The sequence below is a fragment of the Hydra vulgaris genome, chromosome 02 (assembly GCF_038396675.1).
Source record: "Hydra vulgaris chromosome 02, alternate assembly HydraT2T_AEP".
Lineage (NCBI taxonomy): Eukaryota > Metazoa > Cnidaria > Hydrozoa > Anthoathecata > Hydridae > Hydra > Hydra vulgaris.
Window position 1 is genome coordinate 47152501 of NC_088921.1, and position 17135 is coordinate 47169635.

The window sequence follows — 17135 nt, forward strand, 5'->3', positions numbered from 1 at the left end:
ATCTCAAAAAGCACTGCAAGCAGATCAGATAATAAAATTTGACAGCAAGTTTCCAATGACATTAAAAAAACATTCTTTTCACCCATGTACTCTTCAATTCACTGGGATTCAAAGCTGGTATCATTGGGATTCAAAGCTGGTACCAAAGAGGTAGATAAAACGTTTGGCTATTGTAGTAACAGGAAAATCAAGTGCACCTGAAGGAAAATTGTTGTTGTGTGTCCAGGATTCCTGATACAACTGGGAAAAGTCAACACATTTTTGAGTATATTAAATCATTAAAATCTGTAAATGATGCAGCAGAATGAGCTGTCAAATTAATTTAAGATCATGCAAAATTTATTTTCAAAGATGAAGAGGAGAAAGAATTTCTTTTATGTTAAGTAGAACACCACTTAAAAGTTCTTCCACAAATAAATAAACAAGCAATTCAAAAACTAAATTTTTGAAAATTTAAACAATGCACAGTGGGCCAGAATTCACTTTTACTGGACAAAACTAATAACTTGTCATATAAAAACTTTGGGCTGCTATGGATACCTAAATTGCTTAGCAACCACATATTTTATTACCTTAACAAATATAAACTAGAAAAAGTAATCATTTCGATTTCTCCAATGATTACCACATTGAGTATTTTGATACTACAAATATAGTGGTACTATGGATTTTTTATTTGGTTGATAGTGACACCTGAAATGCCTGACGCTTCATTTTACATAGTTACTAGCTTAAGTAACTTTTCTTAAAGCATCAATATTATAAACTAGACTAATATTAATGTGGCAGTCTGATTAAAAATTATTTTATGCATTTAAAAAATTTAACACATTCCCAATAATTAATTTTAGGTATTTTTATGCAGTTCCAGGGCCCTATTTTATATTTCATGAAACTACTACATAATCCATATAAAAAGAAACCCTGAGTTTAAACCTTTTTGTGTATATAATAATATAAAAATTTTGATTTAAAATTATTTTTTGAACCAAAACTCATATATTCTGATCATTGTAAAACAGCTTTAGCTTCTTTTTCTTTACCAATATGGCACAAACTATAACCTGATGTAAACAATAGTTCTTAAGATGAATATAATGCAACTAATGGCGTCAATCTTCTTTTCTCTGTTTTGCTACTAAAAGTATTCAAATTCACCTGGGGCCTAGGGCCTACCAGATACTACAGTTGGATAAGAGAAGAGTTTTTTTTATCAATGGAAGCAGTAAGTAGAATTTTCTTATTATCAAATACAAATTGAACTGATATTAATTCATTTTGTAGCCATTATTTTATATTATCTTCAAAACGAATTTTAATCAAAGATGCTTTATGAAATTAGACAGTTTATTATTTGCAGATAAGTTTATGCCATTTACAATTGCATCCAAAATATTAGGATTAGCTAACTTCAAGTTTTCTTGTATTATAATACGAATAAATATCAATACTTTTCATGTTTTAACTATATAAAAATTTTATAAATATTTTAAGATGTATAATTAATAAAACAAGTTTGTAACATCTAGTCTTGCTGAGACCCAATTATTACATAACCATTTAGAATAAAATACATATAATGTTTTTGCCAAATAAAATCGGATACATCATTTACCCGGTGGAAGATGAGCTAGCATCTAGCTAGTCACTACTTTTGGGTAAAAGGCGCGTTAAAGACGTATAAAATACAAAGTAGTACATCTTTTAGATGTTTTAAGCACGTCTTGTGTCAACTAGCTATCTTTTTTTCACCGGGTAACTTGTAAAAGTTATTAATAGGGACCAGGCAGACATCCACGGATTATAAAACAAATTTATATTGATAAAATACATATTAAACAATGTGTTTCAAATTTGACTATATAAGTGAAATTTTAAGTAAAAAAAGTACTTCAAATACCTCCTCATTTAAAATCATTTTAATATTTTTAATTTATAACAATCATTTGTTTGGTTATTTGTCATAAAAATAAATTGTAATGATAAATCTTTTTTGTTATAATTAAAAAGTATAGGTCTGAAAGTTCATTATTTTAGGCAAAAAAGTATCATAATCAGGGGGGTGGGGGTAGGGGTCGGGTGGTATCAGGGGGGGGGGATTAGGTGTCTTGGTTACTGAATTTCTTTTGTATAAATTTTTATTTGGTTTTAGCATAAACAACTATATATAAAACTATTTAAAAATATGAACTCAGTTAAATATATTATTAGACATATGTAAGAAGTTTATTTGGGATTATTTTAGGGAAAACACACAAAAGGTTTCAAGGGGGTCATATATGACATTTTTTTTAAACAACATGTTAGGTTTTATTAAACTAAACAAAACAAAAAAATTGTTAAAAATGTGAACATAGTTGATTATCAAAAATGTTTTTAGTCCTTTTTGGCCAAGTTTTAGAAAAAAAACAAAAAAGGGTTCAATAATAAAAATTTTCAAGTTTTTTGTTTTTGTTGGTTTAAATAGACAAAAATACATATGAAATGGAAAAAAATCTAAAAATAGTTCAAAATGAAAAACATTTATGTAATTTTGTGACACCCTAAAATATATATAGATAAATAGATATATGTATATATATATATATATATATATATATATATATATATGTATATATATATATATGTATACATATTTATATATATGTATATATATATATATGTATATATATATATATATATATATATATATATATATATATATATATATATATATATATATATATGTAAATTATGTTAGTGTATTTTACAAATAGAGTGCTCAATGTTCTTAAAGAACAGAGCAATAATAAATTAGTAAAAAACACTTATCTGATAAAAGATAAAAGTTAGATAAGTGTTTTTACTAATTTATATATATATATATATATATATATATATATATATATATATATATATATATATATATATATATATATATATATGTATATATATATATATATATATATATATATATATATATATATATCTCTATATACAGTGTGTAACAGGGATATGTGAGATAGCCCGCAATTATATGACCACGCAAAAAATACTTTGTTTTGTCGATTTGAACCTCGCTTTTAACATGATTTCAAAATTTAAAAATGTGCTAAAAAAATTTACTCAAACTTATCTAAAAAAAAACTTTACTTTAAAAAAGAAAAAAACTTAACGAAAAAGAAAATTAAAAAAAAACCAATTAAAACAAAACTCAACAAACCAAAATGCTTAGTTTATTTAAGTCATGTTTTTAATTACATTCGGAATAATTTTTTATCTTTATTAATGTTTATGTAATATTATCGGACACTCTTGAAATAAAATGAACAATTTTCTTTTAACGATTGCTTAAAAAATACTCATGCTTTACACACAATTTAACTTTTCATAATTTAAATTATAGTTTTTTTTTACTAATTTAAAAATATCAGTTTCCATGTAAATGTAAACTAGTAAACAATTATGCATTAAAAAACCATTTCTTTGTTTTAATTTGTTCTTCGTTTATTTAGTTAAACTTGTTTCAAAATGTTAACATTTTTCGTAAAAAATACATATTAATACAAATACAAAAAAAAACAGTTTATTAGTTATAAATATAAAACTTCATTAAAGTGTTTTGTTACTTTATTAAAAAGCGTTACTAATATAAAAGCATTAAAGATCAAACTTATTTAATTGTAAAGGCTTGTAAAAACTTTGTCTTTTATTTTCAACAAAATTTTTTTTATCTTTTTAAATGAATTTTTTTATCTTTTTAACTTCAATGATTCTTATATTACAATTCGTTAAAAAACTTTCGCTGTCTTAAAAAGTCATTGTTTATAAAAACAAAATAATTTTTTATTTTTTGATAATGTTTATCATAAAAAATGTATACTCAAATAATTTATATAATATAAATTAAAAAGATTTGTATACAATTACAAATACAATACAAAATAATACAATATAAATTAAAAAGATTTGTCAATTGTCAATACAATTGTCAATAATACTTTTAAAAAAATCATTATCAAAAAAATGTTACTTTATTTAAAAGCGTTTCGCTAATATAAAAAAGTTTGCGAAGAAGTTTTGATGTAATTTATTTCGCCTAAGGTATAATTAAGAAAATTTTTATTCAGCGCGTTTTTGAAATGTTTTTTGAAATAGCCATGGTCAAATTGTCAAAGCAAAATCTGTTGTATATATATATATATATATATATATATATATCTGATATATATATATATAATCTGTTGTATGTATATGTATATATATATGTATATGTATATATATATATATATATATATATATATATATATATATATATATCTCTTGTATGTATATATATATGTGTATGTATATGTATATATATATATATATATATATATATATATATATATATACATATATATATATATATATATATATATACATATATATATATATATATATATATATATATATATATATATATGTATATATATATATATATGTATATATATGTATATATCTGTTGTATATATATATAGAGATATATATACAACAAAAAGTATGTATCTAAGTGCAAATTATTCTTTAATTTTTTAGAAAAAAAAATAGTTTAATGAAAAAAGCAAGTGCTACCCAAACCCTAACCCTGTGTCAATATAGTGGCATTCTTTGCATGTTCTTCCAATTTAGTCAATCAATGTATGTACTGAAGCCAATTACCATTTAAATCCACCCCTCAACATTTTCAATTTTTTCAATCTGGCTGCATATACATTTAGTATAGCAAAATAGACTTTTAATTAAAATAAAAGTAAAATAAAATTTAAGTAAAATAAAATTTTAAAGTTTTTGTAAGCTAATTCAATTTTTTTTTTGCCTCTACAGCAGCTGTAGTACTTTTTAACCTAAAATTAAAATAAAAATTTGTTTGTTGACATTTTGTAGTTTATTACATCAATTTTATGTCAAATTAGGCATAATAGTTAGTTTTGCATCTTTTTTAGTTATTTTCAAAAGAAGTTTTATTGCATTCCAGTTTACCGTTTCTAAGTGAGGCATCTGTTTGTAAGTTTGCAAATAAGTATATAGCAATAGGCTTTCAAAATGGTGACACCAAGGTATTATTGCTTTTGTTTAAATTTTGTATTGTTATTTACTATTTGCTTTACAATGCTTTGTTGTCTGCATTTCTCTACCCTTGATTACAATGTGTTTACAACTTGATATTTTTTGATAATTAAAACACTTGAACAATATAAACTTTTATTACATATTTATGTTTTTTTTTGTTTGACTTCTTTAGATTTTAAACCGGGAAGATCTTTCTGAAAAGTTTGATTTAAGGCTTCATTCATTAAAAGTGTCATGTATGTCTTCTTCTAATGATAAACTAGTAGTTGGTTCTGAAGATCATTGCTGCTCTGTTAGTTAATTTTTTTAATTTTGTTGTTGTTGTTTTTAAAAACAAACTTTACAAAATATGTTAAATAATTATTGCCATTAATAAAAAGTTTTTTGTTGTGGGAGTAGAATTTACAAGTTTTTTGTCGTATCCAATGAATTTTGCTTTTGCTAATTACAAAGTGCACAAGATATTAAGGTTTTTAAGAAAAGAACTCAATTAAAAGTTACCATTATTTTGTTTGAAAATTTTTATAAATAAAAATAGATTATTTAAAAACTAATTAAATGACTAATAAAAAGGGTAAATGAGTGTAAAAGTGTTCAACACTTTAACACTCTTTTAGGTGTTTACTTAAGATTAGTGTTTAACTGTTTCTCTCCTTGAATTAACTTTTTTTTTACTTTTGATTTACAATGGCTTTGATATATTAGTTAAATAAAAGAAGTTTCAGAAGTTGCTTATAATTTTTTTTTACGAGTAGTTTTTTGAAAAGATACACTGTTGTTGCACGTATGTTATAATTGCTTCTAACCAAACTGATGTATTTTTTGTAATGATATACTTTTGTTACATGTACACTGCGTGACATAATGATAAGACACCCCAAAAAATAAAACTCTACTATACATTTATATTCAAAAACTAATTTGTATTGTAAATGAAAGCAAAGGGTTTACAACACTAAACAACATTTTGACAAATTTATTTTAAATGTAACTCGTATTTTATAAAAAAAAAGACAATTTTACAAAAAACGTTTTATTTACAAACCCCAGTTCTGGGCAATTACAAATATTTATTTGATGTAAACACCACAGACGATTATTTAACTGTAAACTGTTGTGAACTGTCAAAAATTTAATTTAGGTTGTTTTTTTTATTTAGTATAAAATAACAAATTAGTTAATAATGGGTCATGCTGCACCATTGAGTCCAGATGACAAAAAAGTGCTTTCTAACTTATCAAAAATGTGTCAATCTGTTAGTTACATGGATAAAGCCATTGGATGCATGCAAACTGTGATTAAAAACTACATTAATAGTCATCATATATATTGAATAAAAAAAAGTCCTGGACGCCCATCAAAGTGACTATGATATGTGAAGGATGTTGAGACAAGCTTCAAATTCTTCATTAGCTGCACATAAAATTGCTGCAGAAGCAGGTGTGATTGCAAATTTACATACAGTTGAGCGAGTTATTCATAATGCTTTTCATCTTTTATGCAAAAACTTTCAGCAAAAACCACCTTTGACAACCAAATACATAAATGATAGAATAATTTTTGCAAAGGACCACGTTACATGGAAAGAAGACTGGAAACAAGTAGTATTTTTTGACAAAAAAAGATTTTGTCTTGATTGGCCAGATAGATGGAATTATTATTATTTTCAAGATTAGCGTAAAGAACCAGTAACACAACAACGTCGTCAAATGGGCGGTGGTGGTGCAATGATTTGGTGTGAGATTGGGTATCATGATAAATCAGAAATTCATTTTATTTTGATGGAAAAATGAAGACTAAGGTTTATCTTTAAATTGTTCAAGAATTTTTACAATGTGAAGCATCTGTCATTGGTGTTGGAATTTTTGTTTTTCAGCAAGATAATGCTACTGTTTATACAGCTAAGATAGTAAAGGATTATTTCAACAAAAGTAAAATTAAAAAATTGAAGTTTCCAGACCTGAATATTATTGAGAATGTTTGGGTACAGCTGTCACATATAGTGTTTGAAGATGGTAAACAATATAGTTCACTAGCTGATTTAAAATCATCCATCGCATATGCATGGGATGCAATTGACATTTTGTACATATAAAAACTATATGATTTTTTACCTTCTAGAATGATTGAAGTGATTCAAAAAAATGGTAAAAGAACCAACTATTGATTTTTTTTTTAAATGAGGTGTCTTCTTTTATAAAGGACAATTTATATAATTTTTTTCCAAAAGTGTCTTATAATTTTGTTGCTTTAAAAAAACAGTTTTTTTTTTAATAAAACGCGAGTTATGTTTAAGATAAATTTTTTTAAATTTTTGTTTAGTCTTGTAAATCTTTTTATTTCATTTATAGAAATTATAAAAATTAGTTTTTAAATATAAATATATAGTAGCAGTCGTAGGCAGGAAAGTTGTGCGATCGCATCTTGACCACCCATGTAATTGTTTTTTTTAAAAGCTTGACCACAGCTCTTTAGATAATTAAAAATAGGCTGATAATGGAACAAAATTATAAATTGGCTAAACCATATAAAAAAGAAATCTAAATTAATTTAAAAATAAAAATTAGAACTTATAGCTCTAAAAAAAATCAACTTACATAAATCTGAAGAACTAAAACTGTAATAGCAAATTATTTTTAATATTTTGTAATTACGTTAATGTTGAATAACATCGTGTTGGTTTGACAAGTTTCTAACTGAATTTTTTTATATTGGAAGAATAGCAAATAAATCTTTTCTAAATAAAAAATATTTATATGATTATTTTTTATTTATTTATGTATTTTTGTATATCAATCAAAAAAAAAATATGTAAACAAATAAAAAAGTAATTATATAAATTACTTAAATTAAACATTAAAAAAAATTAAAAGATTTTTTAAAAATTCTCCTAATACAGTTATAACCTTTTCAAACCAACGCGACGAACTATAAACTTTAATCTTTTCTAATGTTTTTATAGTGAGCGAACTCTTTAAAAAAAAAAAATCTAACTAAAATCTAATTATCAACTAAAAAACATCTAATTATCATTTAATAAAAAACTAACTTTAATTTAACTTTAAAAAACTAACTTTAGTCTTTTTTAAATTATCAAAAATTATTTTTTTTTAAAGTTTATTGAAATGCATTCGTTGTCGTCGTTGTTTATAAAATTAAGAATACAAATTGTTTAAAAAAAATTACATTCATTGTTAAAAAAAATGCTTTTGAAATAAACAAAAGTTTTACTTAATATTCTATGATTATTTATTTAACAGCGTTTTAAAAGTTTACATAGCATAACAAAAAAAATAATAACTTTGTTATGTTTTCGACTATTAAATTTATGGGTTCATCGAAAAGTTTATTAAAACAATCATTTTTGTTGTTATTTAAAAATTAACTGTACAAATTGTTTTAAAAACATTTACATTCATTGTAAAAAATACATTTTTTAACAATGTAATATTTTTGATAGTTTAAATAAATGTTTTTTATAGTATACAACTTTTAAAAGTAATTTTTCACGTGTGGTGACTTAAGCATTTCTGTCAATGTTACCCCAAAACTGAAATATGCATTAAGAAAAAAAAAATGCTACAAAAAAATCTTACATACTTGGTATTTAAAAACAACATCATAAAAACTCATGTAAAATAATATTAAAGTATGTTTTTATTTATCTTTTAACTAAAGATTTTTGGCAACAAAAAAACTAGAAGTTAGTTTAATTTATGCCCGCCATATTGTGTTGTTAATTATACTTATTATTATGCAGATTAAAATAGTTATATTTGTTCATTTAACATCTTGCTTCAGCATCTGTTAAAATAATTTAAACAATAGGCAACGGGTGACAGGTAAAACATTTAATCAAACACATGTCAATGTTACCCACATGTCAAAGTAACCCTGCGTTACCTTAAGCTTTTAAATGATGTATCATATGACCAACCCTGGGAATTAGGAAAGCTGAGTTCGGCAATAATTTGCGACCTCAATCTTTTAGAGGTCAGCATCTGGTCAGCAAAAAAAATTTGATACAAAGGTCTTACCATAAAACAATGAAACGAAGTTGGCAATTTTTTGCCGACCGCAAACACTTTTGGGTCGGCATTGGCGAATGCTGACCCTAATTCCGAGGGTTGTATGACTGTATCAAAACATTTTTATAAATCACTTGTTTCCACGTTTTGGCCCACTGTGCGCTAGTTGGTTGGTGAAGGTTGGCTAGTTGGTTGGTGAAGGTGAATGTTTTTGAACTATTGTAAGATGCAACAGATTTGAGTCAAAAAACATGATCTAAATCTTCTTCAAAACAACAGGTGGTGTTCATTTGGGTTATGTTGAAAAGGGAGACACCATTACTAAATATTAATAAGAAATTGTTTGAAACCATTTTTATGTGAAATAAATAAGCAAAGACCTAAAACAGACACTCAAAAACTTAAATTTCTTCATGATAACGTTTAACTTGTAACTAAAACCGTTGAAAATTGTCTTAACTAAGCTGTAATCATAATAATTTGCCACTTGCCATACTCACCAGACTTAGCTCCATCCAATTATTGGCTATTGGACTTGATAAAAAAAAATCTTGATGACAGCAATGACGTCAAAAGTAAAAAAAAAAACACTACTTCAAAGTATACTTAAAGAAGAGTATAAAAAAATGTTTGACAAATGGCTTGGAAGTATGCAAATTTGTATAGAGAATGAAGAAATTATTTTTGAACATTTAATTAAATAGAATTAATAATTATAGTTTTATGACCTTTCTTACTGACTATATTTTAGTTTAGGCAAGAAAAAAAGTTTTTTTAGTCTCGCTTTTTTTTTAAATCTTGTTTTTAAAATTGAATACACAAAGTTTAATGAGCATTAGAATTGATTTTCAGGATTTTAAAATGTTTCTATTCAACTCAATTTAATAGGTTCCTTTCCTATTTTTTCAAGGTTTTTTTTTTCTTCCAAATGTTTAACAAGACTTCTTTACCCATCCCTTACCCCTATTTATGTGGCACCTAAAACATATATATTTGAAACAGATATAGTACACTTTTAACTTTTTTAACATCAACTCTTGGTTTTTTGCTTTGTTGCTTCTAACAACTACAAAAGCTAGTAACAACTAAATACCTTCTTTTTTTAAAAATAAAAAATAAAAAGATTGTATTTCTTCTAAAATATATTTGTATGAACAATTGTGTTGATTTATATATACAGTAGCCTAGGCCATTTTTTTTCATAGTGAAATTTTCTGACACACAGTAGTTAATCAGTGTCTCTAGGGTCACTTTTACACAAATTTTTTTAAATTTTTTTTGGATAATATTTACTATTCCTGCCAGTCACTTAAATAAAAATTTTGCCAAGAAATTTTCCTGCTTTTACCCGTTTTTGGCTTGTTGGCTTGAATAGTAAATATTATCCATTATTGTTTATTGTTAATTTAAAATGCTTATGAAGATCTATGTTTTGACATATTAACACATTATGAGAAATATTCTTAAGTAATATTAATGTGTGAGCAAAGATATAGTCAGGGGCGATTTTACGGGAGGGTGGGGGTGGTGGGGAGTGTGGTATCACACCCTGCCCAAAGAAAGTAATTTTCAACTTTTAGTCGGTTTTTTCAGGAATATAGTCGGCCAGTCAGTAAATTTGGAGTTTTAAGGATCTTTTTTTTTTTTTGGATTGCAGTTGGCCTTTTTGAAGGATTCACCCCTTCATTTTATTCATAGAATTGCCCCTGGTTATAGTATAGAACTTTTTGTGTGGATGGAAATTTTTAATTTTCTCTTTTCTTCAGAGCAATAAATAAAATATGTAATGAATTAAGATCTCTATTTCCTTAATTTCTTTTTAAAAAAAATCAATAATATGCACAAAGCAGAACAGTTCTATAAAACAGAAACTTCAATTTCTTCATTAGTAGGAGAATTTAAAAGCTTTTTTTCTTTGTAAGATGCTTTGTTTCTGCAAACTGCTTTCTTCCAAGCATTCTTGACCTGGAGGAGATGCTGCAGTTTGTCTTCACTCTTGGCTTTCTCCACATTCTGCTAGGTGAGCTTGACAGCCCACTCAGAGCAATTATTAACAACATCAATGGAGTTCACAAACTCCTGGAATTTGATGTATCAGGGAAAACTTATTGTTCAATCCAAATACACTGCTCCATAGTAAGGCCTAGAATGTTGAACATAGTCCAACTCTCCTTCTTGATGAAATTCGTTAATGAGGAAGGTTTCTCCTTCAGGTAAACATGCATTAGAGGCATCTCCGTCATTACTTTATCTCTTCCGAGTGGTTTTCTTTCTGTGATAAACAGAACCTTGGTCATCTCCTCCATCTGCGCCAAGTTATTACTGTCTTGGAAGCCAAGACCATTACTACCAAAGAAGGGTCTAGATACCAAGTGTGGTTTCTCCACAACTTCAGTACTGACTCAGCAGCATATTCAATCTTGGCATAGTGGCACATTTGCCAATAACTGAACTGATCCTAAAATAAATTTAAATTAATTAGAGTATTATTTTCCTCTATTCAAGCAGTACAAACATATATACAATACATTTTTATTACTTCTAATACTAATAATTTTTAAAATGAATGTTGCATACTTCACAATGAAATCCCACCATTAATTATTTTTTTTATATATTTTGTCCATTTTACCTTGACTGAAGCCGAGTCAGAAAACTCACAAGTAAGGAACCAGGAAGTGTAGAAGATAGCAATAAAGTCTGCCATTCTCTTGATCTTGTTGGTTTTCTGGTCCAACGGTTCCATTACCTGTAACTTTAGAACTGAAGTGGGATATATGGATTTCTCCAACATGGTGTCTGCATGCCAACATAAGCAATGGTTGGTCATTAAAGTAAGCCAACCTTGTGTAAGCTCCTCTGAGACGTCTAGTATTTGAAGCTGTAGTGTCAAAACATATTCTACGTATCCACTCACTAATATCATAAGAATCCAGCAACTTCTGAATTGCTTCAAACTGAGCCTCACCAGTCCCATGAGCTAATCCTGGAACACCAAGGAGATGTGTCTCTCCTTCATGCTTTATAAGAACACAAAGTCTATCTTTAGTTTCTTCTGTTGAGCCTGTGTAATCCGTGATAATTTTTCCGTTAAAATGCACAATAATCGGCATATTAGCTTCTTTAACTTTCTTTTTTAGGTTAGCTCTGATTGCAGCAGTGTCCTGTTGTATAATCTTGTCTGAGATTCTTGTACAGAAGTCTTAGATAATGTTACTTTGTCTATATCTCCACCAGATGCTTTACAATAGAAGTAATTAAATCATTTGCTTGATGAGGTCTGATACCCATGCCAATGGCAGTTCTGGCAGTTTTAGACAAAATACCCTTAGACATAATTAAAATTTGTTCTGAAGTCTTTTCCTGGGGTATTTCAAAATTATTGTCATCAGAACTAGGTTCACTCTCTGTTGTATCTGATGCAAAGTCAATGTTAACAGTTCAACAGATTCAACCTTAACAAAAACATTTGGTTTCTCCTGATTCTTTCGTCTTTCAGATCTCTATGCAGAAAACTCAAACCTTCCATCAACTTTACCAATCAACATCTTTCAGCCTGTCATCTGATCATGTATAAAAACTTCATCCTCCAAATTGTCTTCAGTCATCTTTAACCTACTAGATTCCAGACTTCTCTTCAGCAAATCCATATCCAAACTTGCCCAAAACAAACCTTGATAACCTCCAAGGAACCAAGACTCCAGAGAGGAGACATCCAAACTCACAGTTAGCACCATCTTCAATGCAGGATAATCTAGAAAAAATATCATCTTTGTCCAACTACATGATAAAGGGAACAGATGGAACTTTTGGTGTAGTGGGGTATTTGAAAATTAGTTTTGCAATGAAATTCTAATTAACATTCTATATCCATTTGACAACTAAATGACGGGATTGATATACATGTAAAACAATATAAAATGAACCTAAAAGTTTTGTTTTGAAGGGGGCAAGACACCAACTCTTTAAGCGGTTTTCTGGGATACAGATCATGGTGAAGGTAGTGTTAGATGATGTGCTTCCTCAAAGGAAGCTGGTTCCTCTCCATCCTCTCCAGGGAGTTTCCAACCAAGAATCTTTGTCTTTTGCAGTATTTTTTTACTCTTTTAATCTATGTTTTTTGCTGAGGACTAGGAAACCTCTCTCTTTTTCTAGTTCTCATTGCTATAAGACAATTTAAGTTTATCTTATTTATTAGTTATCTAAAAAAATTACACAATTTCACATAAATAAACTTGCTCTTGTAAATAAACTTGCTCACATAAGCAACTTGCTTTTGTAGGGAATTTATTCTCTATTCCCTGTGACACTAATGAAAGTTACTTTTTTTGTTAGGTGTATTATATTTGTTTAATATGTTATATTTCAACAGCATGTGAATCATAAACTACTAAAAAACCAATACAAACTACAGTTTATAAAATTTCACAAGCACACTTTCCAAGCAGCTCAGAGAAATATTATAATTTCATTTATTTTTATTTAAAAACAAACAAATTGTTATTATAATTTGTTTATTTTTACAATGATTCAATTTAACTATTAATAAGACATGTGACATATTGATAACAATGATTTATGCTGAAGTGAAGTGCCTATGAGGAGATATTTATCAGCTGATGAAGTCATTTGGGGTATTATTATGGATTTATTATTATTTTCTTTAAACGAAAAACAATAATGGGGCAAAAACATATTTTTCAAATATATTTTTTATTACGAATTAAGTACTAAATCTGAGGGAGTTAAAAAATTAGATTTCAAAAATCAAGCAACCTCCGAATCATTAAGTTGATAGATTATGGGATAATTAAATACTAAAGAAGAGGTTTATATATACGTTGATCCTTTGTTAGAATTAATTGATGATTCATAAGGTCCTAACAGTTCATCTTGCATTTAAATTAATGAATTTAGACCAAGTTTACTATTCCCGCTGGATGTACAAAAAAGCCCTCAAATAGGGGAATTTTAAGCTTTAAAACCATCGGCGGGCATTTAAGTTGACAATTTAAAAAAATTTGCAAATCCTCATTATACCATACAAAAAGACTTTTAAGAAACACTGTGTATTAAAATTTTGATATGACTACAAAAATGGCCCAGGCTAATATACAGTAGTGTACAAGAGTTTCTAAAATCTTTATAAAAAATTCAAAGTTTTATGTAAAAAAACATATTTATATAATTTTACTGTGCTTATACATTTATAAAGTTTACAAGATATTCTTTAACTTAAATTAATAATAATGGGAAAGTGAATACTATGTTGAGAGATATAGAGACAGGCCAAATATAACTGCAAAACCTCTAAACAGAGTTTTTTTAAGGCAATTTTTTAAGATCCTCACAAAAATAATAATTTTTTATTATTATAATTATAATATGGGAGAGGCCTATTGTTCTATTAAAGTTGGTGAATTAAAATTATTACGTATATGTGGTAAAAGTCACGTAGATAAACGTGATGAAAGTCACGCATTCATTTATGGTTTTTAATGACACTAACATGTTTGCCACCACAGATTTATTCTGCAATAGAAGATCTATGTTTGCGGGCATACCCAGATGTGACTTCAGTGACTTACGAAGACGTGACTTCAGTGACTTACGAAGAGATCGACAGTTGGATGGTTCTGATAATGTGATGGTTGCAGCAACATCGCTACTTCCCCAAACAACTGGTTTTGCCTGAACAAATAAAAAAACATGTTTTAATTGTTTGAAATTTGGACATTATGCACAGGACTGCGAGGTAAAGTGCATGAACTTTTCACACAATCATCAAGCCAAAGATTGCATCAAACGATTGCAAGGTTTAAAAGGAAAAGGGAGAATTTGGAAATAATGGCATCCAGTATTCTTCCTGAAACAGCGTTGCCATCATTAAAAGTTAAAATAAACGGAATGTTCCGAACAGCATTAATTGATTCTGGATGCTCAATTACAGTGGTTCACGCTAAATATACATGTGGACTTGTATCAAAAAGTGAAAAATTCATCACAACTTTGGGAGGAACAGTGCAGGTACTAGGTGAAATGTTAATCAAATTGGAAATTGATGGAATATATCGGATGGTTAATTCGTTAATTGTAAAAAATGCAAATTATATAAGAAGTAAAAAGAACAAAATAAACGAAAAGAACAAAATGAACGAAGATAACGAAATAAACGAAGATAACGAAATAAACGATGAGAAAGAAATAAACAAAAACAACTAAATAAAACATCAGGATTTTACGGCAAAGTTCGACGGAAAAAAGTGGATGGCATCATGGAACTGGAATAAAGAGCCCGCAATTAATAATACGATCCGCGAATACAAGATGAGCGAAGAGCATGAACGTAGTTACCGAAAAGAAATAAATGAATGGATCAACTCTGGCATTCTTGTGCTGTATAATGACCAAGCATTGGGACCACCTAAAGTATTGATATCGTTCATGTGTGTTGTGCAAGAAAATAAAGGTAGAAAGATACGCCCAGTGGGAGACTTCCGAGCTCTCAACGAATTTGTAAATTGTCACACAGCAAATGCCAATGTTTGTCAAGAGAAACTGCATCGTTGGAGGAAAATTGAAAGTGCAAAAATTCTTGATCTTAAGTAAGCCTACCTTCAAATTCACATTGACAAAAAACTGTGGCCGTATCAAACTGGCATTATAAATGGGGAACGGTATTGTTTCACCAGAATGTGTTTTGGCATCAATGTGGCTCCAACAATAATGACAACAATTCTTCGTCATGTGCTCAATATAAATTCTATTGTGAAGAAAGCATGTGATAATTACATTGATGATATATTTGTCGATGTCGGTGTAGAAACAGCTGTAAATGTAGCGAAGCATCTTGAGAAATTTGGGTTGCAGTGTAAACCTCCAGAAAACCTAGAAAAAGGATGTGTTTCAGGTTTGAGAGTCGAACAAAATAAAAATGGGGAACTGATATGGAAGCAGGACAATGTAGTACAATTTAAATCTTCAAATGCAGTCACACGATCACAGCTTTTTAGCAATTTAGGTAAACTTATTGGACATTACCCGGTGGCAGGAAGTTTACGTTTACAAGCTTCATACATCAAACGATTAGCTGGAAATATTCCATGGAATGAGTAAAATATTCCATGGAATGAGTAAAATATTCCATGAAATATTCCATGGAATGTTTCTGAAGATTGCAAAGAAAAAATGAATGAGTTGCTTCACCGTTTGGAAAAAGAGGACTCGGTTGGTGGGAAATGGCTGGTACCAGTGAATGGAAAAGCTGAGCTTTACTGTGATGCATCATTCATAGGACTGGGTGTAGTTCTTCTAATTGGAGGAGTAGTTATTGAAGATGCAGCATGGCTACGACCGATGAGTGATACGCACCATATTAAGTGAACTAGATTCGATACTTCGATTGTTAAATTTAGCCAGTAAATGGGATATAAAAAAACTCACAGTATACAGCACCGTGGGATGGTTAAACGCAGTTGTAAAAGGAGAATATCACGTGAAGACTCTGGGAATTTCTCAATTGTTAGTACAACGATGGCATTGGTCATTTTGGTGTCGATCGAACATTGCAACATTCCAATCACGTAAGGAGGTGTCAACAGTAATTGCAAGTTGTAACCAGTGCAACTCCATCGATCCTTATTCCGTAAAATGGAAGCATGGTCAGCTGAGTGTAAAGCAAAATTGGAATCGGGTTGCCCTAGATGTAACGCATGTCGGTGCAGAACTATACTTATCAATGATTGACTGCGGCCCATCACGGTATACAGTGTGGCGTAAACTGGTAACCAAAACAGCAGCTAAAATTATTGGGAAGAAATATTTTTCTTATTTGGACCGCCTGTTTGCCTTCTAATGGACAATGAATTTCGTTCACACACGCTAACAAGGTTTGCTGACAAATGGGGCGTTGATTTAGAATATCGAGCAGCTTATTGAGCTCAAGGCAATGGTATCATTGAACGCATACATAGAACAATTAAATGAACAGTGGCCCGCTTACGTTGCTCAATCGCT

General features: G+C 28.4%; 1 protein-coding gene across 1 annotated transcript in view; it reads left to right on the forward strand.

Annotated features, from left to right (window-relative positions):
- Window positions 1-17135, forward strand: part of LOC100210403 (apoptotic protease-activating factor 1) — a 100588-nt gene that overhangs the window by 67998 nt on the left and 15455 nt on the right. The window contains 2 exon segments of the mRNA XM_065791134.1: window positions 4965-5078; window positions 5264-5383. Coding sequence (XP_065647206.1) covers window positions 4965-5078; window positions 5264-5383 — 234 coding nt within the window.